Source organism: Camellia sinensis, chromosome 3 (genome assembly GCF_055761805.1).
Source record: "Camellia sinensis isolate YWXY chromosome 3, ASM5576180v1, whole genome shotgun sequence".
In the NCBI taxonomy this organism is placed as follows: domain Eukaryota; kingdom Viridiplantae; phylum Streptophyta; class Magnoliopsida; order Ericales; family Theaceae; genus Camellia; species Camellia sinensis.
In genome coordinates this window covers 133,153,385-133,179,945 of record NC_138963.1, presented here as the reverse complement: position 1 = coordinate 133,179,945, position 26,561 = coordinate 133,153,385, and the positions used below count along the sequence as shown (strand labels likewise).

The following is a 26,561-nucleotide window of genomic DNA, read 5'->3' as shown; positions in this document are numbered from 1 at the left end:
AATCTGTTTGAATTCAAAACCAACAGGTTTCATACCTGTTCAATTCAAAACCAATAGCCACCTTTACATCTATAAATAGACTAGCCTCGCATTTGGATTAATCTCTAATTTTCATACTTCATCCTCTACTATAAACCTCTGTATTTTCCTGCATTTATTTTCTGAAAGAAAGAGTGTAAACACTTAGTGTGTTCGTAAGGCAAACAATTTGTAGTGCTGCTATTATTTGTATTAGATCATTTCATCCTAGGAGATAGACGTCCAATTTCTGAAAGCACCGTGGAGAGGACGAATCTGTCTTAAGGACACAGTGTCAAACACTGGACTTGATTAGATTATAATTCGAAGAAATTAAATCAAGTAAGATATTTAATTTATTTTCAGTGTTTTATTATTTATTTAAATCAGATTTTAATTTTGTTTTTATAACAAAATAAAATCTATTTTTATTTATTTATTTTTAATTCGAGTTTGATTTTTGTAATCAAACAAATTCTCTCATTTCCTTTATTTCTTTTTATTCTGGTTGTTGTTTAGTACACAATAGAATTTAATTTATTTAAATACAGTGAAGATTGTCCAACAGTTTTGAGCTCGGCATATAAGGTTGAAGTTAGGTTTAAGCCGTTTGTTGCATCATTTATGTTCTATGTCTTCAAGTACATGCTATGTGTGATATGTAGGTCTTGCGCCGAGCGTTGAGCCGTCTGTTTAGAGGTTTTCTCATCTTTTCTTTTTTTGAGGTAGAGATTTCTAGTTCTTTTTCAATACTTTCATTTATGGATAGATTTGTGATATTTTTCCTTATGCAAAATATTGTCTTTTATGCATTTTGTGATAAACCATCAGATTAGCGGTTTGGGTTTGATGTTCTGGGGTTTTCCTTTTTGGGTTGGGTTATGATTTTGGGTGAATAATGAATAGAAAAGTTGGAATCAAAAGTGTTTTTGTGAAAAGTTTCAATTTCTTCAAAAACCCTAGTTGGCTCAGAAAGATGGTTGATGGTTTTTGCTTAAATTAAAAGTGGCATCACGAAGTTGAGGTGTTAAATTGCACAGATCCATGTTTAATTGAATTTTGAAAATGTTTGGAAAAATCTATGTAAGAAATTGCGATTGAACTCTTGTTGTTGATATTCTAAGTTGTGCTATGAGATGAGATTGAGTTTGGGGATTTTGAATTTATGAATTGTATTAATGATATGAGATTTGTGATAAAATGATAAAGTGGAGATTTAAGAAATGCATTGAGTTGTGTTGTGTTGAGTTGTGTTGAGTAGTGTTGGGTTGGGTTGTAATTGGTATCCGCACGGGGAGTCAAGGTGCCCAATTGCCCTGTCTGCGCTTATCATTAGACGAATGTGAAAAAATATTTTTGAGTGTCCATTAGTCCTACCATATAATAGTCGACAAAAGTGAAAAAATGGATGATTTTGGTACCCACGTCCTGCCGTATAATAGTCGGTAAATGTGCGGATTGTATTAAATGTTTCTGGGTGCCCACATCCTGCCGTATAATAGTCGATAAATGTAGGGATTGTATTAAATGCTTTTTAGGTGCCAACGTCCTGCCGTATAATAGTCGGTAAATGTAGGGATTGTATTAAATGTTTTTGGGTGCCCGCATCTTGTCGTGTAATAGTCAGTAAAGTGGGGATTGTATAAAATATTTTCGGGTGCCCACTATCCCACCGTATCAAGTCGGCAAAACATGGAAGGTGTTATGAGTTGGGTGCCCGCTATTTCGCCATATCAAGCTAGCAAAAGATGGAATGTGTTGAGTCGGAGATAATGTGTATGACTCGTAATGAACTTATGAAATTTCAATGTGTTGTGTGATTTTGTACAGAGGAGAAATGCATATAGAAATTACTTGAAAGAAATGGTAATTGGGTAAGGGGTTAATGATGATGAACTCACCGGGTTGTTTTGTGACCTGAAGATTATGAGTTTTATTTTGTGAGTAATAGTAATATCAATTTGAGTTAAGGACTATGGATTTATGGTAATTGTGGTATAATTGGGTTGGAAGTTTAAGTAAAAATGAAGAATCTTGTGTGAATTTGTGAAGAATGATCTTATGAGGGGTGAATCCTCTAATCTTATAAATGATAGTCTTCTTAAAAATCCTAGATTCGAAATTTTGGTCTAAGTGGGTTTTTAATTAGGTTGAGGATTTATTTAATAGATTGAAAACAAATGTTTGTTTGAAAGAGGGATTTGAAATCAATTGTAAATATTTGAGAAATTGAATTGAAAGGGGTTTATATTCTTGATTCAAGTTGAATTACTAGTGATGATAAATGTTGATATGATGTAACGGATAGATAAGTGGGAATAGAGTGTACGACGATTGTTTTTGAATGTTCGGTGATAAATGTTTATAAAGTTCTCTTGAATGTTCAAATGAATTTTGAGAAAATGATACTCTACTTATGATATTTTGGGCATACAAAACGTCACCTTACTATATAGTATCACCCTGCATGCATGATCATTTCTATCTATGTGTTAGTTATTGTTTTAGAACTACGAGATTCCTACCAGGCATTAGTGCTCATCCCACATTAATGAACTTCACAGGTAATTGAAGATTTCAAATATTAGGACATGGTACAATCTTATGATTTTATTTTGAGGTTGTAAGATATACTCGTGGTTCAGAGATCAGTATTTTTTTCATTGTATGTAATATGGATGTAAGCCTCAGGGCATTTCTTTTATTTGTATATAAATGACATTGTTGTGTAGCGAGAGGGAACATGTATATTTATTTATTCATCAAAAAATGAATTGTCATTTGTAAATAGACTAAATTAATGAATATTGATAATGTTATCCGACTAATAAAATACAGGGTGTTACACGGACGACCAGTAAGATGAAATTCGAGCCATTCGAGCCAAGCTCAAATTTGAGCTACGTAGCAGAGCTCTTTTTAGATTCACTCAATTTAAATACACTTAAAACGTATAAAATTTATGATTTTTTTTAATTAAAAAGAAAAATCGCTAAATATTAACAAATATACAAAAAAAATTAATATATATTTTTTGTATTTATTAAATTTTTTAAAGATTTCTCCAGTCGTTTTTTTTAAACTTTTTAAGTATATGTATCTGAAAAACAAATGGCCATATATGAACAAATTTCATTATAAATATAAAAAAAATATATGAATTAAAAATTTAAAAATAATTTTAAACCAACCAAAATTTTAAAAATTAGTTACTCATTCCACATTGACCATCCAAATTTAAATTTAACACATTTTTTTTCACAAGCTTCATAAATATTTTTTTTATTAATTCGATATACAAATTCATTGTATTTTAAATTTTTATAATTAGTAACAAATAACTTCTTTAAAAAGTTTCATAAAAAATTTAAAAAAAAAAATCGATTAATTTGAAAATATGATGTACTACATACTTCAACTTAGATATTGGTTCAGTTAATGCAGCTTTGGTAATAGAGCTAAAGTTGATTTGAAATAGTTTTGGAAATAGAGATAATTTGGAATTGGTTTGAAATATATTGAATATAATGACTTAAATGTTAATCCTTCATCAATTTTATTTGACATAAACAGACAAATAATTTAAATTAAAAAATTAAAGTTTAAATTGACACAATTAAAAACTCATAATTTATTTTATTAGAATGGTTAAACCATTTTTTTTAAATTTTTTTCCATATTTTTAATTAAAAAAAAGAAAAAATTTCAGTGAAACTAATTGGTCATTCCCATAATGGATAAATTACAAATACATCCCTTACGATTTGCTTAAAATATAGATTGTTCTCTATACTTTAAAAAATTACAAATGCCCACTTATCAAAATATTTTATTCGATAGAATTAAATAAAAAATAAAATTCCTTATTAATTTACCATACAATAATAAAAAGGAAAATTAGTGAAACATATTATAGCGATCCTGGTTCTTCCTCCATTGATTATTGTATCCGGACTTAGGTTCCGTGGAGTTGATTGTTGTATATGTCTTGTTGTCATCCTTCAATTCCATATATTTGAGTTTTAGGATGTATTGGGTGTGTTTCGAACAGGTTGGTTGAGCTTTAGTCTCATTCCTTGTTGCCCAGATTTTTGGTGGTCCACTCGAGCGGGTCCCATTGCGCTCGAGCGGAGTTTACACACTTTCAGGATTTTGTGCCTCTGCAAAACTTCTGCAGGTGCGTTTTTTACACTTGAGCAGATTTCCTTACGCTCGAGCGGGTCGCGCTCGAGCGGACCTATTGGTGCTCGAGCGGGTGTTCAAGGTCTGTAAAAATACTGGAATGGGTTAATCTACACTCGAGCGGGTTTCCTTTCGCGCTCGAGCGGGTGTGTTTTGCAATTGTGTCTTGGCGCTCGAGCGGGCATTTTTGCGCTCGAGCGGGTTCAGTTTTTTGTACTTGATGCCCGAGCGTCCTATTCTCCGCTCGAGCGGACTAATCGTATATCAGTTGGCAGCTGGGTGATCTTAGATCACTTTTACACTTTCCTTCTCTCTCTTACTTTTCAAAAAGCCATTTTTGAGAGCTCCTCTCTCTAGAATCTATCTTCTCTCTAGGGTTTGATCTAGTTAGAGTGATCTCCTACCCTTAAGCCTTTACAAAAAGTGTAGAGCTTGGTGTGGGCTTCCTATCAATCCGAGAATTTGTGGATTTGGAGCATTTCGGGATTTCTTTATCTTCTCCTTTGGGTTTCATCTCTTGAGGTAAGGATTCCTACTCATCTTTATGAGCTTTAACCTAAATGTTGAGTTTTTGTATAAATGGTTTGATTTGGGAAGTTAGGGTTTGTAATGTGTTATATTGGAAAGAGGGGTTTTTGCTCTTTTGATTCAAACAAATGGGTTTTGGGTCTAAAAAGGAGGTTATTGATGTTGTTGATAATATTTGGACCTTTGGGTTACTATTGAGAAAAAAAGGGAAAAATGCCATGTTTGGGTATATTTGGGTCATTAGTATAATTAATGACAATTGTTATGGAATCATGAAATTGAGTTCGAAATAATGAAATTGGTTCATTATGTAATAAAATGGTGGAGTTGGAATTATTGATCGCTCACCTTCGAAAATTGTTGATACTTGTCTGTTGAATGCATTTATTATCTGTTTAGAAATAATTGTTTTGGGCTATCGGTGGAGGATAGTCTTGATTGTTGTAGACAATGCATGATGATTAGGCAAATTGAAACTAATCAATTGAGTATGTCATCGGATATGACGGTTGGAATAATGCATCAAACTTAAGTATTGATTGATTATGTATATGATATATGTTTATATACATTGTATTGTGTGGGAGGAGATAGGGGATGTACCCCACGGTTTAGGGGAAAATAGGGGATGGACTCCTAAACCGGATATTATTTGGGAGGAGATAGGGGATGGACTCCATTGATATAGCAAATATGTGTATCTATTGAAGTATTGATACAGCAAATCTGTGTATCATTTGTAAAGTATGGAAGTGTTTTTATGTATTTTGATACAGCAATTATGTGTATCTATTGAGGCTTATGGAAGTGTTTTGATATGAGTTGTTATATCATTGAATTGTTGAAATGGATGAATTATTGATATGAGATGTATTCTCATTTAAAGTATACGGCCAGGTTCTGAGCCAGGATTATGAATTGAGAAATTAGATAAGGAATGGAAAATGGAATGAAACATGGACACTTTTGTCATGTAATTGAAATGGTTTATGAATTGATTTATATGAGTTAAACATTTATCAAATGCTAATGTTTTAGTTATTGCTCATATTATGTTTAGCATATCTCTACTAGGCGTTGGCTCACCCTATATGGGACATCATTTTCAGGTCCAAGTATTATGCCGCCTCCGAGATCTTAGCTTGGATGGCTGTGGGAGTTGAAGACTCTTTGTTTATTTTTGTTGTATTACATGTATATCAAGCCACGAGCTTATTTTGTGTAGAGTTAGTACTCTCTCTTTGTATCCAAGTGTTGACTTGGAAAGTTGTAAGCGTATAGGGCATTTACTTTTGTTGTCAACATGTAATATATTTTGTAATGAATACTCTGATGAAATGTAATTATGTTTTATTCTCTTATGTCTAAGCATGTCATGAATGTATGTTTTATGAATTTATTTTGAGGGCATTACACATATCTCTCCAATTTTTTAATTTTAAAATATAGTGTTGTCTCTTTAATTAAAATAAATGTCTCTTAATTTTGTATTGAATCTTGTTTCGTAATAATTATTTTTTAGTCAATAATGAATATTTATAATATATAAAATAAATTGATCATTCTATTTTATTTCATTCCAACAATATTAGTTAGGAGAAATTATCCAAAAGAAAAAAAAAATGATCCTTATAACAAAATGAATCTTGAATTTTTAATTTGATCAATTTAAACCTTAATATTTTGATTAGTTTTCAATCTAAATCATTTATCTATTTTTCTTAAGTAAAATTAACAACAAAAAAAAAAAGCATTTTAATTACTAAACTTAATGAAAAATGACATTAAATTTAGCAGAATTGGGTAGTTGGGATCAGTGGTTGTGGGGGACAATACAAAGGCAAATTATTGGGTTGGAATAGTTTGAAATACAAGGCTTAGTCTAGTTTGATAAAAAAAAAAAAAAAAAACTATTATAATAACATATGTATACATTGTAATGTTTGGACGGGAGAACTCTCAAACAATAAAAGTATGTAAATAAAAATAAAAATGTCAATAAAAAACACATAATAAGAAGAACATATAACAAAAATCGACGTGGTTGGGATCAGTGGCTGTAGGGGACAATACACAGACAAATTATTGGGTTGGATCGGTTTGAAATACAAGGCTTAGTTTACTTTGATAAAAATAAAATAAAATAAATAATAATAATTAACTATCCTAATATCATATGTATGCATTGTAATGTTTGGACCACAAAACTCTTAAGCAATAAAAGTATGTAAATAAAATGAAAAATGTCAATAAAAAACACATAATAAGAAGAAAATATAAAAATCGGTAATCATCAAAAGATAGAATGAACCTTATGCATTGTAAAGTTTTTGGCAATGGTAAAGTTTATTCGATCAAAACCGGATACCGGTCAATAAGAACTTTTAGAAAGTTGTTGCAAAGACTTAGGTGCTATGAAGTATCGACACTTCAAAATAAGTGTTGCAGTCATGTCGGATAAGAGCGCAATTATCGTCAATTTTGTTGGTGAAAAAACAAAAATTAAATAAGTTATAGTTATCAAATGGACTTGTGTAGATGAAATACACAAAGTGCTTAATAAAATGAATGATTCAGATTATCTAAACGGGGCATGTGGTAGGCTTCATGGGCCAAAACAATGCTCTCTAATCCAAATTTTAAATTGGAACGGATCTTCCTCTTAATTCGATTCCCTATGCCCTATGAAACCTCTTAAATTAGAGAGAGAGAAAAAAAAAAGAAAAAAGAAACACAATCACTAATGTGGTTATTTAATATGAAGGAATTCTCTCCAGGCCACTCTTAAATTAGAGAGAGAAACAAAAAACCCGATCACTAACGTAGTTATTTTATATGAGGAAATTCTTTTTGGTCCATAATTTGAACTGAAGAGCGCTGTTTAGTCTTGTGATGTCTATCATCGATATCGTTTTGATAATTCGAACTATTAAGTATGTTGGACATTTCATTTTTTTATTTCGTAAACATATAAAAATTATATCGATTCAATAATCATAACCTATTTAATTTGCATTTGTCATAACAAAAAAAAAAGGACAATTGTAATCTATTCAATTTAAATTAATTTTACAAACCTGTATCTCAACTCTCCGAAAGCGAGCTATGCTCCATCCTCATGCTTCAATGCATAATATTATAGTACATAATATTTTAATTATTAAAGTATTTGTAATAAGTAAAATATTATTATATATTTTTATGTATGTTGGAACGTTAGATTGGATGACTTTTTAATACAATTTTTATTTCATAAAAATTAGTTCGCTCACATTTAAAATATATATATATATAATAATAATAATTGGAATTCAAAATTATATTATACTATTAATTTTAGATTTGACTTAAATTGATTACATCAGCTCAACACAAATTGCTTATAAAGTGATAAAATTTTGGTCCGGTCCGACCTGGCCAATGCCCAACTCCTACCCCGACCAGTTGGAGAAGTTATAAATAGGAATGACAACGAGACAAGAAGGGTGAGTTTTACACTCTCTGTTCCCAATCTCTAATTATTATTATTTTTTTCCATTTCCATTCCTCATCCCTAACGAAGACCATTTTTATTCCACCGTCTCGCCTCTAATGGGGTTCGGTTTTTCCCGCCCCACAAATCCCTGACCCATTTTCGTGACCAGGAATGTTACATTTATCTAATTTGGTGCCGTCTGAATTGCATGAATTTGTTCACACTAGTCATCTAGATGACAGGATGACAACTGCGGTAGACGAAGGTGAAACCAATCGTCCAGCTGGCACAAATTCAAACGATTCGAGTGACAACAAATTCGATAAATAAATCATTTCACTTTTGTGATTTATTCAAAGTTACGTTGCTTCAGTTTATATCCCAATAACGAACAAAAAGATAAAAAGAAAAAAAAAATAATAAGAGCAGAAAGTGAATGAAAGTGACTTCATCAAAGATTAAAAATATACAGTTTTTATTATTTATTTATTTTTTATCTTACTTATTTATTTTTGCTTTCAATATTTTCAACTTTCTTTTATTTTTAAATTATTTTAACTGAAAAAGTAATTTTTTTATATATAAATTTAAAAAAATGTTAAAGAGAAAAAAAGTGTAAGGCCTTAATTATAAATTAGATTACTCAAACTTGATTATGAAGTTGAAAGGCTTAAATAAAATAATTTTAAATTTACATTAAAAATTTTGAACATCGCATTGAAATAGAATGAGAGGTGTTTAAATAAAAAAATTAATAGTGCGATGATTAGTTGCCAAATTTAATGGACAGAAATGAAGGGCGAACAAATGTGGTGCCTGTTAGCAATGGGTAGTCAAACTTATTTGTCGAATTTAATAGTTGGACGATGTCGAAGAATATGAGATGACCTGAAGAATACCAATTGATAATTGAAAATCACAACGGCGATCACCCATTTGCTAGAGAGTTGTCGGAGTTTGGTCGAAACTCGCCGTTCATTGATAGTTGTGGTGAGTGGTGGCTAAAAGTGATGAGTGAGATGAGAAAATAAAAAATTATTTAAAAAAAAATTGAAAACAATTTATATATATACAAAAATATAAAGATAAAACTAATACCTATATTATAAGACATAACAGCTTTTGAAAATATGTTAAAATGTATTTATTTAAACAATTTTTGAAAACATGTTACATTTTATTTGAATGACTGAAATAATTTTTAATCAATATCTACGGTTTGACATTAATTTTTTTCCTCCCCCAAACACTCTCTACTCTTTCTCCCACGTCTGCTCTCTCTCCCCAAACGTCTCTTAACGTCTCTTAACTCTCTCTCCACGTGCTCTCTCATTGTGTTCTAGTTGAGAGAGAGATGAGATGGGTGTTGTGTTCAGACTCTCTCTCTCTCTCTGAAAATCATCCTTATGCCTACATTCATAAGTCCTTCACCGTTTTCTCTCTCTAATCTCTCTCTCATGGCGTCGACTCTCCGCCAACATTCCCTTCTCCATCCCCTCGCTCCGATCCAAACCCCCACAAATTCGCCTTCCAAAACCCTAAATTCTCCTCCCGATTGAGACGATCAAACTCCTACTCTCTCTCATCAAGCCCTCACTCTCTCTAGGGTTTCCGATTCTGCACTCTGTCCGTGTTCACCGCTCGATGGTCCCGTTGTTTCGGTGCCAAACAGACAATCTTCTGCAGGCTCTTCGCTACGCTGCTCAATTCGGCTCCCTTCGCTACCGACGGTGCTCTCGCAAGGTAAGATCGATTGAGTCTTTTCACCCCTTCTCTCTCTGTTTTTGTTTTTGACTGATTTGGCTAAACCCCACTGTCGTCTTCAAGAAGAGAGGTATTTTACCCCAATTTCGGGCTTCCTGCAGTTCTTTATTGTACATTCGTCTTTATGTTTCTTTAACAAAAATCTTGTAAACAAAAAATATTGATGAGTTAGCAACCTACACATTTAATTAAGTTAGCAGTTTGTAAAAGTTTCATTATATCAATTAATTATTATTAGTATAGGTTGTATTTATTTAAAGTTTAATATTATGATTATAATTTATTGAATTTTTTTAATTAAAAAAAATGTTGGGTTGGGTTGGGTTAGGTTAGGTTTGGTCAATTTGAATTTGGATTAGAACAGACGTAAGTCTCCTCACGTCCACAGACGTAACCAGTAGTCTTCTTCTTCAGCTCCAATCCAAGTCGTTGTTAGTTCAGTTGGTGATAATCTGTGTCTGTCTGTAAATTTCAATGGCGGACTGGGGGCCTGTGCTAGTAGCAGTGGTGTTGTTCGTGGTGTTTACACCGGGGTTGCTGTTCCAGATACCTGGTAAGAACCACCTTGTCGAATTTGGGAGCCTCAACACCAACGGCAAGTCCATCGCTATTCACACTCTTCTCTTCTTCGTCCTCTACTCCATCCTCATCGTCCTCCTTCATCTCCACATCTACACTGCCACCTGATTCTTCTCTCCAATCCATTTCAACAAAACAAAACAGATCTTAGATGTTACTCAACAAGATCTCTATGTCATCTTTGTGTATTTTGTATCTTTTCTTCTTCTTCAATATTTCTGTTTTTATTTTTATTTTTTAAGTATGTGAAATCAAAGCATAAAAACAGAAATTTTTTACATAAGCAGATGTGTGTATTAATTAATCTGTTTGTAATTAAATGTATCTGCTGCTTGTAAATGTTAATGTCATGTATTGGTTTTTTCTCTCTGAATCAATTAATTTGATTACTATCATATACATACATAGGGATTCATGTTACTGTTTTCTATACATGAATTCAGAGCCTGATCATTTGAATGGACAAAGAGTAAAAATCGCTTCTTTTTTTTTTTTTTCTTTTTCTTTTTTATAAATAAAAATTCTTTCCTTGACAAAAAAAAAAAAAATTACCCAAGAGCTGACTTTCCCAGTCATTTGCACCCTAAAAGTTATTCATCTCAGTGGACCATACGTGAAACTTTAAATACAACCTCTTCCCAGTCATTTGCACCCTAAAAATTTATGCAAAATGATGTGTCGCATTTATATCCCTGCATTGATAGTCAAATGCCCATCACTATGGTTCATAATTGCAAGAGTGTCATTGTCACATTATTTTTGTCTTAAATTCTGTACGAAAATTGTGTGAGAATATCATTTTCCTATTAATACAACCTTTTCCGAGTTACTGTCTAATTTGAACTACTCTCTAAAATGGCAGGGAGTGGGTGGAATTATTGAATTGGCCCCAGGTTACTTCCCTGCCGTATACAGCAGCATTAAGAAAGCAGGAGGGCTTTGTATTGCTGATAAGGTTCAATCTAGGTTTGCTCACACTGGGAGCCATTTTTGGGGATTTGAGACCCAAGGCATTGTGCCTGACATAGTGACAATGGCAAAGGTAAATGTATATAATATGGCAGGATGATTTTAAAAAATGTCCAAAATGATTTTTAATGGTCTAAATTAATTCTAAGTGTATATCAATGGTTAAGATCAATCCTTTCAAATGTACCAAACACTTGATTCCCGCCCAAATACTCTTCGCTCTCTCTCTTGCTCTCACGTCTCAAACCCTTAATATGGCAGGATTATTTTTTTGGCCTATATAGATTTGGCCTCTTCTTCTTGGGGTAGCAAAGTGTGTTTTGAGGGGAGAGAGAGAGAGTGAATGTGTGTTTTAAAATTTGAAATTTGAAAAAGTGAGATGAGCGAGAAAGGATGGATGGGTGGGTGGGGGTGAAGAGCTTTTTTTGTTTTTTGTTTTTTTGGGCTGTTGTGGCTCTTGGACACAAAGTGTGTTTTGTTGTCCGTTGCGGCCACCGCCACCGTTGCCTCACTCTCTTGGGAACAAATTATGTTTTTGTTTTTGTTAGTATTTATTTTATACAAAATATAAAAAAATAATTAAAATGTATTATTTACTATAATTTGAGTTCAAATACTTAAAATACATAAATCATGCAAAATTATAAAATTTTATTTTAAATTTGTAAAAATTATTTTAAAAATTTTTTAGTGTAAATTTTATAACATTACTCTAAATTTTATAATTTTTAAGTGTATTCAGATTGAATGGATCTGAAAAAGTAAAAAATGTTGATAAAAATATTTAGGGCAAATTACATATACACCCCTCGAGGTTTGGCTAAATTACAGATACCCCCCTGAGGTTTGAGAAATTACGAATTCCCCCCTGAATGCTATATTTGCATAAGAAATTAGGGGGTAATTTGTTATGAAATATAAACCTCAGGGGGTAAATTGTTATGAAAATACAAACCTCAGGGGGCGGGATGTAATTTTCGAAACCTCAGGGGGGTATCTGTAATTTAACCAAACCTCGAGGGGTGTATATGTAATTTGCCCAAATATTTAAAAAGTTTACTAAAAGTAATAAAATACATATTGAAAATTTTAAAAATTATTTTTGAAAGCTGTAAACCAAATAAGTTTTGAATTTCAAATTTGTAAAAATTATTTTCAAAATATACAACCAAACTCTAATTATAAAATTATTTGAAAATCTAAACCAAACGGACCATCTATTTATATTTTGACCTCAAAATTTTTTTTTGCGCAACAAATTAGATAAATTATATTTTAATCCATAAGATGAATATTTCTTTATATTTTTTTAGTATTTTTATCAAAAAAAGTTACAGATTTTACAAATTTTAGCATGATACATATAAATTATAACTGTATTTTGATCTCAACAATATTTATACCGTGCCTTTAGGTATGGGCATACACTAGTATATATATATATTATTAATTCCAGCTCCATATCAACATTTTAAGGTAGCTTGGTTGGTTGAAGCTTGCTTCCACTTACCCCCAAGGTAACGTGTTAAAAATTAGGGTTTCACAACTTTCACTCTCTTTTCCCTCCTTTGTTTCTAGACCCCTCTCTCTCGCTAATCTTCCATTGCTTCAAAATTAGGGTTTTATAAGGGTCTCTCTTTTCACTCCTTTGTTTATTGACGCCTCTCTCTCTCTCTCTCTCTCTCTCTCTCTCTCTCTCTCTCTGTTATCTTTCATCGCTGCTCTCTCTCTCCATAAACCTAAACCCTTTCGATCTCTCTAGCTTCTATCCATTTGAGAAACCCAAAACCTTTGAAATTGACTCATTCAAATCGTCTTTCTGATGGAGAACATGAAGACGAAGCACAAAAAAACACTTAGACGAAGCAGCAGAAACCCTCTAAACCACACTCAAACCCTAAGACGAAGTAGACGAAGAAGAAGAAGTGTGAGATCGTCTGAAATCCATCATGCATCTTGAAATCTAGTTATTTATTTTTCTGAAATCGTCTTTCTGATGATGGAGAATTGTTTAAATTTTGCTTCAAATTGCTTGAGATTAATTGAAATCTGTATAAAATTGCTTGATTATTCTTGTGATTATTTTTGTTTATGTGATTTCAATATGATCAGGTGAACAAGCTTCATGAAGTGTGTTGAAGATTTCAGAGCTAGGGTTTATCTGCAACTTAACAAGATTTTTCAATGCTCAGTGGCTTCGATTTCTCAATCTCAAACCTCTAGTGGTCTTCTTTTACTGGTATTGATTTCTCTATCCATTGATTGCTTTATGACCACACACCCTCATCAAACTCTTAATCACCACTATCACTATCTCTCCTCTCTTTCTTGATGTGTATTTTGCTATAGCATTGCATGATGTCAATATTTTCACTTTGACTCTATTCTTGATGCATGTCACAATATTTTCACTCTGTATAGTAATTTTGAAATTCATGTTCTGCTTTAGCTTTAATATGTGTTTCAGCTTTAATATGTGCATTGGTTCCCCTATTTACAGTGAAAACTTCTACTCTATTTATAGACCAAATTTTCTCTTATGAGGGAAAAAAATTATTTTAGTAGAATTGAGACAAGTTTTGTTTTGGTATTACTCTGAGGCTTCTATTGGAAAAGCTTGAAAATCAAAGCATTCAATGTATATTGTGTCATGGCAGGGTGCAACTTGCCTACATCTTTGCTTGTGGATGTACAAATAATTTTCCATCACTGCCGCTATAGATTTTAGTTATAAAAATGCAGTTCCCATTAAATAATGTTGTTGTTTCTCTTTTTTTTTTTTTTTTTTTTTTTTTTTTTTTTTTTTTGGGTGACTCCTATATGCATGTCCCCACTTTTCCATTGTTAAAAAATGTGTATTGTTTTTGTCTCATCTTATTTAATTTTGCTTTTATTTCACGTTCAGAGTTCTACATACATTGCAATTCCTGTTAGTGTAGTCCATGTAATTTGGATATGTTGATGGAGATTGAGGGCGAGGCAACCGCCGAGATTTTCAGTTATTTAGAAGTTTAATTTTATAAAAAATAGCCTTCAACCAAACAAGAAACAAACAAAACTTGGAAAAAATAACCATGAATTGATTGCAGGTGTTATTAACTTGTAGTTACTATTTATTTGGAATGTTGAAGTATTTTTGGTGCTTGATATTTGCCTCTCTCCTAGTTCTTCCCCCCATCATTATGCTTACATATGTGATGATGTAGCCATTGTTCTTCTATTCTATAGTTTTACTCATGAAATTCGTCTATTTTTTCTTTATTTTGGAGAGGTGGTTCTACACGATGTTGATCCTAGTATGAGGACCTTCATTCATTCATGTTTGAGTCGGTAAAGATGATTCTATTTTTATTTTTTTTGTCAAGTAGGAAAGCCAATTTGTAGACATAAGTCGTAACTCAAAAATAAAATACTACTCATGCCAATTAGTTTCTCAATTTTCTCTTGACACCAGGCTCTAAGGATTCTTTTAGATCCTCCTTTTTGAAATTAAACATATGTGTTTAGTTGTCAAAATCTACATTAAGCTCAATTAGATTTAGTACGAAATTACTATACCATATTTTGTTCCAACAAGGTCGGGAAGGTGCTTAATAACTTTAAACATACAAAATAAGATGTGGCATCACATAAGGAACAAAATTTATTTCTGAAGTAGCATTGGCAGGACGAAAATAAAATATAACTACAATTATGAATACCAATATATGAAGGGTCTTGTTAACAAGTGTCTCGAGGACACAAAAGTAGACAAAAAGATAAATTTGAAAACACAAGACACTTTTTATTAAATTGAATGCAGTTTTTATTGAAATTAATGCACTTCTTTTAACTGTTTGACCTATTTTCAAGACACTTCTTTATTTCAATCCTAATATCCAACACTTTTAGCATTTGTCATATACAAATATCTTGAGGACACCACAATTACACGAGTTATAACTAAGACCATTCCAATAAAATAAATTACATATATCTATTAAGAACATAACAAAAAGATGACATGAGGAACTTGCTTCTCTACATTTCAGGAGCTTTAGCAATAATGGAGAAAACTACAAATGCAAGATTGATGTTACAGGAGGATAAGTTACCAAAAAATTTGATATCCATGTTTCATATTTCTTTTTTTCTACTTCTAAATCTCAAAATTTAGTCAAATAAAGAAACTAAATCCTAAGCAAAGAATCATGCCAATCTCAAATCATACTTGAGGGAGTAATGTAGGGAAATTAGTTAGAAGTTTTCTCTTGCTAAGATTTCGAAATTTCAGTGTAGCTTCTACAACATGGTCTAAAAATTCACTTAGTAGTTTATTGGTGGTAGTTGCTACATAATTAATGTCTGTTGGGCTATATATAATAAATCCATGCGTTTTTTGGGCGATTAATGTAGACCTTTTTTTATTCAATGGCAACTGACCAGCGAGTAGTAACACAAGTGATGAAGACTAAAGAATTCCTCAACTGAGCTGTGAGTCAACAACCAGGTAATCTGAGTTATCACTCAAGAATTCCTTCACTTATGTTGCTGCCATTGCTTGGAAATGGAGACTAAATTGGGCCCTAGTTTTTTTTAGTTTTTATTTTTTTCATTTATCCTTTTTGATGTTGTGATGCAGAGCGTGATTCTTGGGAAGCTAACATGGGCATGGAGATAGAAGGTGATGGGGGTGCTTGCATATCTTCAACCTGATCTGGAAGCAGATCTCGTCTTGCCTTCGGCACCAGCTAGCAGAGTCGACAACCATGTAATTTCTAATCTCAGTTATCACTGAAGAATAAATTCACTTACATTGCTAGAATTCCTTGGAAATGGATGTTGTATTTCATGAGTAACTGATCAAAATAATTCTATTGACACCGCTTTTACAGGTTCCAACTAGTATGGTGCTAGAATTGTATGATGCATGATTCGATTCATACAATTTACTATGAGTTTCAACCAAAATTATTTGAATTGTGTTGTTTGAAAATTGGGTGTGCTGTTGAATTGAGAATTGAGTAGTTCATAGGTTTTTTTTTTACATAATGTATTGAAATGACGCCTTTTTCAACTACTCTATGATGAAACAAAAATAGGGCAATTGGTTATACTGATATACGTGGTGTTATATATATATATATGTAATATATAATTTATTTATATTGATCCTGTGAAGTATTTGATTGCGATTGCTATAGTGTTCTAACATATGTGTGAGGTTTGGAAATTCCTTTCCAATAATTTGAGCTATATTTCAAGATAAGCATCCGGTGGATCTTGTATGAGAAGGGAAAAAGAAATGGAAGGAAAAGTGGGAAAAAAAAACTTTGTTAATAGTTTCATGTGGAAAAAAACATGCAAAGAGTGAACTGCTAATACATGTATTATCTTATGCAATTTTATCTCTTCTTTTGTAGAGATTTTGTTGGAATTTTGTGTTTCATTTGTTGTGGCGCGTTGTAGAAACTAAAAACACCATTTTCGTAGTTTTTAGATAATTAGCGATCGATGATTCCAACTTCCTTTACTCCATTCAAAAAGTTGTTCAAAATTATTGATTAAAATTTCCAATGATCTGGTTTGTGCATGTTATTCAAAATAATGTTACTTTTAGGAGTTGTTAGTTTTTCGTTTGTATTTTTTTTTCTTTCTGTTTTTGGCGCTAACCCCTTGCAGGCAATGGCACATATAGACATGGTTAATCATTTAAGGTAATCTCCTTAACTTTTTGATTTTATTTTTTACATTCAGGCAATGCATTGTTTAGTTTGGGGGGAGAAAATACTTATTTTGAGAAGAATTTATATATTTGCTTGCAGCTATGAGTTAGTTATTTTGTTAAAAAAAAATAAAAATTTAGTGCTCATGGTATTCTTCTGTTCTATACATTGAGTGATTGGGCATACTTGTGGTATTTAATTGCTTTAACTCAAGAATTATTTTGAAGTTTGATATGCTAGCTACTTTGTTAAAGTATTACGTGTGTTCATATTTGGAAATCATTGCACTGCACTTCAGCCACATAAATATGATTTTTAGTTGATAAGTGGGTATGACTTGAAAATCTTGAGGAATGATAGTGGAGACTATTAACCCTGTGAGTTTTGTGCCAATCATTTATTGGAGGGTCATTATACATCTACTCTTAATTTTTCTTTGGAAGCGCATTAATTTGTTGATTAGTCTCATTATTTTTTCATTTTTGGTTGAATGCTGAGAACAAATCAATTTGTTATCACACTTTTTACTCCCTCGAGGATGATGCATCGTTTAGGTTGGGGGGAGAAAATACGTATTTTGGGAAGAATTTATATGTTTGCTTGCTACAATGAGTTTGTTGTTTTGTTTAAAAAAAGAATAAAAGGTGTGCATGGTAATGTATTGTTCTATGCATTGAGTGATTCGGCATACTTGTAGTATTTTATTGCTTTAACTTGAGAAATTGTGTTGAAGTTTGGTATGCTAGCTACTTTGTTAAAGTATTTCATGTGTTCGTATTTGGAAATAATTGCACTGCACTTTAGCCACATGAATATGATTTTTAGTTGATCAGTGGATATGACTTGAAAATCTTGAAGAATGATAGTGGAGACTTTTAACCCTGTGAGTTTTGTGCCAATCATTTATTGGAGGGTTACTATACATCTACTCTTAATTTTCTTTGGAAGGACATTAATTTGTTGTTTAGTCTCATTATTTCTTCATTTTGGTTGAATGCTGAGAATAAATCAATTTGTTATGACACTTTTATTCCCTTGAGATCATGAAAGTTGAAGGACCATACTAATTCTTGAGAGATGATTTTAGGCCATCTTTGTTTCTTTGAGCCTTTAATTTATTTTTCTTTCTTTTATTATTACTTCATGAGCCATTAGAAACCAATTTGAGCCTTTATGTTAGCCTTTCTTTGTTTAACCCCACAACCCATACTTTCTTTTTACTTTTGTAGATATGTTGGGATTATTTGAGTTTGACAATGGCAAATTTGTTTGAAAAAAAAAAAAATTGAAAAAAAAAAGGAGAAAAGCTGAAAAAAAATAAGAAGAAATAAATTGTGTTCAACTAAGGGAAAAAAAAAAACAAAAAGAAAAAAAAAAAAGCAGGAGGAAGTTGAAAAAAACAAAAAGAAAAGTAATAGAAAGAGCAAGGCATTTGGAATAATGCTCTAATTGTGTTTATTTTTATGCCAATTGTCTCTCAGACGTCCTTTTTTTATTCACCTTTGGCTTTTTATTATTTTTTCGTAATTCCTCAACCCAAGCATTACAACCAAATAAAAGTCCTATTTGATCTTGAGTGTGGTATAGTTTACAAGTGGACATGATGGATTGGGGTGATGGTGTGGTAATTTTAATTCTCAGTATTTGATATTCCATTCATGAGACTATTTATTTATTCTTTCATTATAGCGTTTTTCCAAAAAATTAGTATGCGGGATATTTTGCCTTTGATTTACATTATTCTACTCGCATATATTGAGAGTAATTTTTACACCATATTCTGAGTGATTTATTTGTTGAGTGCAATAACTGGTGAGATTTGAGTCGAAGCATGTTTCAGAAAGAGATTTGGGTTATATTTTACTTTAAGGCTAAGGTTGTATGTGTGTTGGCTAAACTTTTTCACACACGCCAAATTCTGAATGTCATGAGATATCTTTACTTGCTGCTAGTGTCTTGAACTTTGATTGGTTGTCTTGTTAAGGTTGTGAAATTCATGACTTGTTCTTGAACTTTAGCATGAGAACGAAAGAAATCCTTCGAGTAAAGAAAATTTTTGATGTTTGTGGGTGACATTTCTAGAAATTTTATTTCTCAGTATTTGATATTCCATTCATGAGACTATTTATTTATTCTTTCATATTAGCATTTTTCAAAAAAATTAGTATGCGGGATATTTTGCCTTTGATTTACATTGTTCTACTCGCATACATTGAGAGCAATTTTTGCACCATATTCCGAGTGATTTATTTGTTGAGTGCAATAACTGGTGAGATTTGAGTCGAAGCATGTTTCAAAAAGAGATTTGGGTTATATTTCACTTTAAGGCTAAGGTTGTGTCTGTGTTGGTTGAACTTTTTTCACACACTCCAAATTTTGAATGTCATGCAATATCTTTACTTGCTGCTAGTCTTTTGAACTTTGAGGTTGTGAAATTCATTGCTGGTTCTTTAACCTTGGCATGAGAATGAAAGAAGTCGTTTTAGTAAAGAAATTTTTGGATATTTGTGGGTAACATCTTTGGAAACATGAAACTTTAACTCGTCCATGAGGGGTAATCTATTGGATTAAGGGCTTGTTGCATGTGCTAAATTCAATCGTGATTTCTTGCGGAAGTGGTTTAGAGTAGTTGCTTTTATTTTTCTTTTTGATTTTATTTTAGTCGCCTTAATTGCTAGGTTCTAAAATTAAAGCTGGTTGGGAGGTGTGATGAATGCTTAAAATTATGTAGTTATTCTAGGAATTTTGGATATTATATTCATTCTCTCAATTTATATTTAATTGTGATTTAATGTATTTAATTTAAATTTTTAGAAAAACTACATTTTAGCCATCAACAATATAAATTGCTCAACCAGGCCCATAAGACTTGGTTTGCTTTGAAATCATCTCATAGCATCCACAAAACTTCTCTCAAAGGTTATACAAGATTTCATTGTACCTCCAGTCCTTTTATATTTTGATTCTGCTCTTCAAATATTTATTTATTTTTCCTTTTAATTACTACTCATCTTTTGTTCCTTATTTGTTCCTTTTATGTAATATATATTGGGTGACTTAGATAATAGCAAGAACACTAGATCTGACCGTAATGTTGTCAAGGGTACTTGGGCTGCTTGAATTCAGCGTAACAAGATGGTAATTTTTATCTTAATTTTCTAACCCTCTACATAATATATATTCCTTTTTACTCACAACAGTCTTGTGTTTGTAGCTTTTCATTGAATAAAAGATAATATTGCTATTGCCTAAAGGCAAGATTTCATATTTTTGTAGATAAGGGAGCAGAAAAGGGGTGCTGTTTTGAAAGAAAAAAGGGCCCCAGGTTGATTGACTTGTCGTCCCCATGTCATTGTATATGATATGTTTTTAATTTAATATTTTTGTAGATAAGGGAGCAGAAAAGGGGTGCTGTTTTGAAAGAAAAAAGGGCCCCAGGTTGATTGACTTGTCCTCCCCATGTCATTGTATATGATATGTTTTTAATTTAATATTGTTTGTACTCAAATGAATTGTTGAGCCTTCACAAAAAGGTTCTTTTGTATAAACTAGACTACATTTGTTTCCTGGTAAATTGAGATCTAGATGGACCGGCCCTTTCATAGTTAAAACTGTTTTTTCTCATGGGGAAGTTGAGATTGAAAATCCCAGGAATGGTAATGTTTTTAAAGTGACTGGCTAACGTCTTAAACCAGTTTTGGAGAATTTCCCAGTTGAAGAGGAGAGGAGTCCATTGAATTAAAAGGCCCTATTTATCGAGACCCATAAACATAATAATAAAAGCAATGTTACTTTTAGGAGTTGTTAGTTTTTTGTTTGTAATTTTTTTCCCTTGTGTTTTTGGCAATAATCCCTTGCAGGTTCAGGGTTCATCTTTTCTTTTTTAATAAATTTTTTGTTGACGCTCAAAAAAAAAAAAAAAATATATATATATATATATATATAGACATAGTTCATTATTTAAGGTAATCTCATAACCTTTGTGATTTCATTTTTTACATTGAGGACAATGCATCGTTTAGGTTGGGGGGAGAAAATACTTTCTTTGAGAAGAATTTATATGTTTGCTTGCTGCAATGAGTTAGTTGTTTTGTTATAAAAAAAGAAGAGACCTTGTCTAGCTTAAGAAGCTGTCAAAGCTTGAGCCATGATGGTTCTCATTCAAAACAGAACCAACAAAACATGGAAAAAAATGACCATAAATTTATTGCAGGTGTTATTAACTTGTAATTACTATTTATTTGGAATGTTGAAGTATTTTTGGTGCTTAATATTTACCTCTCTCCTAGTTCTTCCCCTCGTCATTATGTTTACATATGTGCTAATGTAAGCATTGTTCTTTTATTCTACAGTTTTACTCAGAAAATTCGTTTATTTTTTCGTTATTTTGGAGAGGTGGTTCTACATGATGTTGATCCTAGTAGGAGGACCCCTTCATTCATTCATGTTTGAGCCGGTAAAGATGGTTTAGTTTGTAGTCCTTTCACAATAGTTTATTTGTGGGGAAAAAATGAAATTATAATTTCATCTAACAATTATTCTCTATTTATGCATATCATATGATAATCATATTTGAAAATCACTCTTCCAATGTTTGATTGCAGTGAATTTTTAGACCCTGTTGTTGCTGCTACACTGACTTTCGAAATCTTAACAAGAGAAAACTTCTAACTAATTTTCGTACATTACTCCCTTATGTATGATTTGAGATTGGCATGATTCTTTGCATAGGATTTAGTTTCTTTATTTGACTGAATTTTCAGATTTAGAAGTAGAAAAGAAGAAATATGAAACATGTATATCAAATATTTTGGTAACTTACCCTCCTCTAACATCAGTCTTGCATTTGTAGTTTTTCCCATTAATGCTAAAGCTCATGAAATGTAGAGAAGTAAGTTCCTTGTGTCATCTTTTTGGTTCCATTCTTAAAAGATATATTTCATTTATTTTATTGAAATGATCTTAGTTATAATTCGTGCAATTGTTGTGTCCTTATAACTTGATATTTGTATATGACAAATGTTAAAAGTGCTGAATATTGGGATTGAAATAAGGAAGTGTCTTGAAAATAGGTCAAACAGTTAAAAGAAGTGCATTAATTTCAATAAAAACTACATTGAATTTAATAAGAAGTGTCTTGTGTTTTCAAATTTATTTTTTGGTCTACTTTTCGTGTCCCAGGGCACTTTTTAGCAAGACCCTTCATATATATTGGTATTCATAATTGTAGTTTTATTTTATTTTTGTCTTGTCAATGCTACTTCAGAAATAAATTTTGTTGCTTATGTGATGCCACACCTTATTTTGTATGTTTAAAGTTATTATGCGCCTTCCTAACCTTGTTGGAACAAAATATGGTATAGTAATTTCGTATTGAAACTAATTGAGCTTAATGGAAATTTTGACACACACATATGTTTAATTTCAAAAAGGAGGGTCTAAAAGAATGCGTTTAGAGATACTGTGGACTTAATCTGTAGTGAAGGGCATTACTGACTTTCATACATATATTTTTTTTTTCTGTTTTCTTTTTTGATGCAGATCAGAAAAATCGTTTCTAAGTGGGCTTCTAGCATTGATGTCTCTTGGATCATTTGTTCAGCTTATTTCCATCTCTCGTTGACTTACCAAGTGAGTTTGTTTTCCAGGATTCCCTAGTTACATTATGCTCCTTTTCATGTCTTTCTTTTGTGGTTTTCATCTCTTGCCATATTTCACCAATGAGCAAAATGCCTAGGGATACGCAAAAATTTGCCAAAAAATCTACCACGCACATGGGTGTGGGACCAACACCCATGTGAGTGTTTGCTAGAACATTTGGGGTCTTGCATTATTGTTCACCAATTGAAGTTCTATTTACTCTATTAAAAGCTACACCGTGTTATTTTCCTTCCATTAATTTATTGATCAGTCAAATAGGCCATTTTGAAATGCCTTAATTAAATTGTTTCAGAAATTTAAAATCTACATGCTTGGTACTAGTTGGAAAACTGGATTTTATTATTTTGAATGAAAGCTAGAAAGAATAATATTTCTTATTCTCATATTTAAACAATGTACATACAGTACCTTTATTAATAGGAGATACATGGCATAAAATAAGGGATTGATTAGCTACTGATTCTGAGGACTGATTAGCTACTATTTAGTTACTAATTCTAATTCTAAATATAAACTTTCCTATTCTATAGTATTGACTAAATCTAGATATTTACAGTTGTGATATCCTAAAGAATTTAGCCATATCCTGGCAGAATTATTTTCTTCCCATTTCCAACACTCCCCCTCAAGTTGGCTTGAATATGTCTTCCATGGCCAACTTGTAGATTAGGTGGTCGAACTGCTTCTTGTGTAGTCCCTTTGTAAGAACATCTGCAATCTGCTCCGCAGTGGGTATATAAGACATGTAGATCAATTCCTTCTCAATCTTTTCGTTGATAAAGTGCTTGTCGACTTCCACATGCTAAGTTCTGTTGTGAAGAACAAGATTATGAGCAATTGCATTTGCTGCCTTCTTGTTACAGTAAACTTCCATTGGTGATGTTCTTGGAATTTTTAAGTCTTCCAATAATCTCTCGATCCACAAAGCTTTACAAATTCCATGAGCCATTGATCTAGCTTCAGCACTATTTCTAGCCACTACGTTCTGTTTTTTTAGAGGGTCAGAAATTAAACCCCAAATTAAGTGTGGGCCTAAGTACTGAGGTCGTCGCAAAGAGGCGACCAGGAATGAAAACGGAGCATGGGCTAAAGTCCAAGGGAAGTGGGCCAACAGTGGGTTGGAGTAGGTCCGACCCGCCAAGGGTCCAAATAGACTCCACGAGGGAAAATGACGAAGTCAAGTTGCAGCGGGAACACATGCCACGGTCAAGTTGCAGAGGGAATACATGCAGCGGGGAAGTTGCCGAGGTACTTTGCCTCAGCGCTGCCATTCCTAATATCTTCGGCTCCGCCACCATCCAAAGTTGATGAGGGAAAGAGAAAGCCGAAGCAACTAAGTTGCAGAGGTGACAGTTGCGACGACCAAGTTGCGGAGGCACTTTGTCTTAGCGCTGCCATTCCAAGTATTCTCGGTTCCGTCGCTACCTGGAGTTGAGGGAAGAAGAGAACCGAAGCAACTAGGTTGCAGAGGCGCCCAAGTTGCAGAGGCACTTTGTCGGCGCCGCCATCTCCAATATTGCCGGTTATGCCATTTGAACTTGCCACGGGAAATGACTGCCGCAGCAACTACTGCCGCCGCAACCAAGTTGCGGAGGGAACATCTCGCCAAGGGGATAGCAGTCTCTGGGAAAAGCTTTCCCTCTGCAAGGAGGGTAATGCCTGGCGCTGATAGCAGTCCTCGAGGCATTACTAGCCCAGGGCTAATAGCAGGCCCCAAGACTTATTGGTGGGAGTTGATAGCAGGCCCAAGGTACCAGTTTACCGCGACGATCCCGCGAAGATGGGAGCAGGGTAGCCCTAGCATAAGGGACTCCCTTTCCATTACCCAGGTCATAGACCTGCCTTAGTGGCACAGGCAGGACTAAGGAAGCCCTTTGGGTTTGGTACTAAGGAACAGCAAGGCTGATAGCAGGCTTGGCTGTGGCCTTCGCCTGGGGAAGTTGGGGAGTTTGTGGTTAGGTGGCTAAGGGTGAAGGCTTCGCTGCGGTGAGCACGAACATTGTCGATAGCAGACTAATGGAGTTCTGAGAATGCATGTAGTGGCCAAGTAGAACTGAGGAGTCAAGTGTAGTAGCAAAGTTTATCGCTGCAAGTGCACTTGCTGAGGTTCGAGCTGAGAAGGCAAGTGCAGCGGCATACGCTCCCGTCGCAACTGCACTTCCTCAGGCTCAAGAGGGAGTTGCAGCGCCAAACACTCCTGCCGCAACTACACTTGCTGAGGCTCAAAAAGGTAGTTGCGGAGGCAAACAGATAGTACACAGTACATGCAAAAGAACACGTGGCACCTTCAGCCTAGTAGCTCAAGGCAGAATATTCCATGTGATCCTCTAGGACACATGTCCTCTCTCTATTTGGCCACTTGGTGTCCTCTTGGTGCCAAGGAAAAGCCTATATAAATAGGACCCATTTCCCAAGGTTCAACAAGAGGAATTTTGGGGATTTGGGGTAGATGCTGCCCATTTTGGCACTGCTATACATTTCTTCTTGAGCTACTTGCTTTACCCTCACCCAGCTGCACACTCTCCAACTTCCAGACAGTTGCTGCTGCTCATTCTCAAGCCACTTCCACCATTTTTGGACCATTAGCATAGTTTTGCCTCTCTAATTACCTTCTCTAACCTCGAACCCCTTTACATTTTTGGCGACTCCGCTGGGGAGTCTGCTTTGTTGATGGTTCATACCCATAGTGGTTTACATACCTCACTGGAAAAAAATGGCAGAGGATGAAGTTCAACAAGGCTCTTCAAATGGCGGAGTAGCACATGCGGAGGACTGTGACCACAGTGTTGTGATTGAGGCAGTTCAGTCACTCCAGGATATGCAGAGGGAGATCCTGGCAGCTTTGCAAACTCTCATTAAGGCTGTTATGGCTATGGCTTCTCGACCAGCTCCAGCGCAAACACCTCCGCCCGTAGCAGTCCTAAACCCAGTGCCTAACTTGTTCCCTGAGGTTTGGGCTCCAATCCAGGTGCCTCCAGCGGTACTTCAGGCGAACGGTGTGGCCGCTGGTTCAGCTACCCAGGAGCAGACTGGACCATTCCAGCCCACTCACTTTTTTACTCTAGCTGATGTACAAGCTATGCTCGAGCAAGAGCATAGCAAGAAGCCACTCCCATCTCTCCCCGACTCAGATGTGAAGGCCCCATACTCTCAGGAGATATTGACCATGCCATACCCAACTGGGTATACAATGCCCAAGTTTGTTAAGTTTGATGGGAAACAAAGCAATGCCAGAGAACAGGCGGTGAGGTTCATTGAAACTCTTGGTGTCCATGACCGTGACCGCTCTTTGCGCCTTCGGGAGTTCTCCAAGTCCACTTACTGAAAGGGCTTGCAGCTGGTATGTGAACTTGGCTCCCAACTCGCTCGATCAAGAGTTGGGAGGAGATGGTGAACAAGTTCCACACGAAGTTCTTCCAAGTCCAAGAGAAAGCTACAACTCTCACCCTTTGGCGAAATGTCCAAAAGGGGGGGTGAAGATATACTGGGCTATGTTAAGCGGTTCCAAGATAAGGCTATTGATTGTCATGAACTAATGGATGAGGCCCATTTAGTCGGCATATGTGTGGAGGGGTGCCATACGCGACTACAAAATTTTCTTGGTGAATCATAATCTGCCTACCATTTGAGACAGCTAGGAACCTCAATACCACTGGTTCCTTGCACAGATCTCGTGACAG

The 26,561-nt window shown here is 33.8% G+C and overlaps 1 protein-coding gene across 6 annotated transcripts in view; it reads left to right on the top strand.

Annotated features, from left to right (window-relative positions):
* Positions 1–26,561, top strand: part of LOC114322461 (uncharacterized) — a 186,561-nt gene that overhangs the window by 93,633 nt on the left and 66,367 nt on the right. Inside the window, exons 1-6 of one of the 6 annotated variants that reach the window (XM_082920871.1) lie at positions 9,465–9,946; positions 11,409–11,588; positions 13,628–13,754; positions 15,941–16,004; positions 16,137–16,265; positions 22,762–22,851. The exons of 1 other annotated variant lie outside the window; for it this stretch is intronic. In XM_082920871.1, the coding sequence (XP_082776997.1) occupies positions 16,182–16,265; positions 22,762–22,851 (174 nt within the window). In that variant the 5' untranslated portion in view covers positions 9,465–9,946; positions 11,409–11,588; positions 13,628–13,754; positions 15,941–16,004; positions 16,137–16,181. Of the gene's footprint in view, positions 1–9,464; positions 9,947–11,408; positions 11,589–13,627; positions 13,755–15,940; positions 16,005–16,136; positions 16,266–20,281; positions 20,359–22,761; positions 22,852–26,561 lie in introns of those variants that run through there. 4 more of the 6 variants (XM_082920872.1, XM_082920873.1, XM_082920875.1 and 1 more) reach the window with 4 other exon arrangements.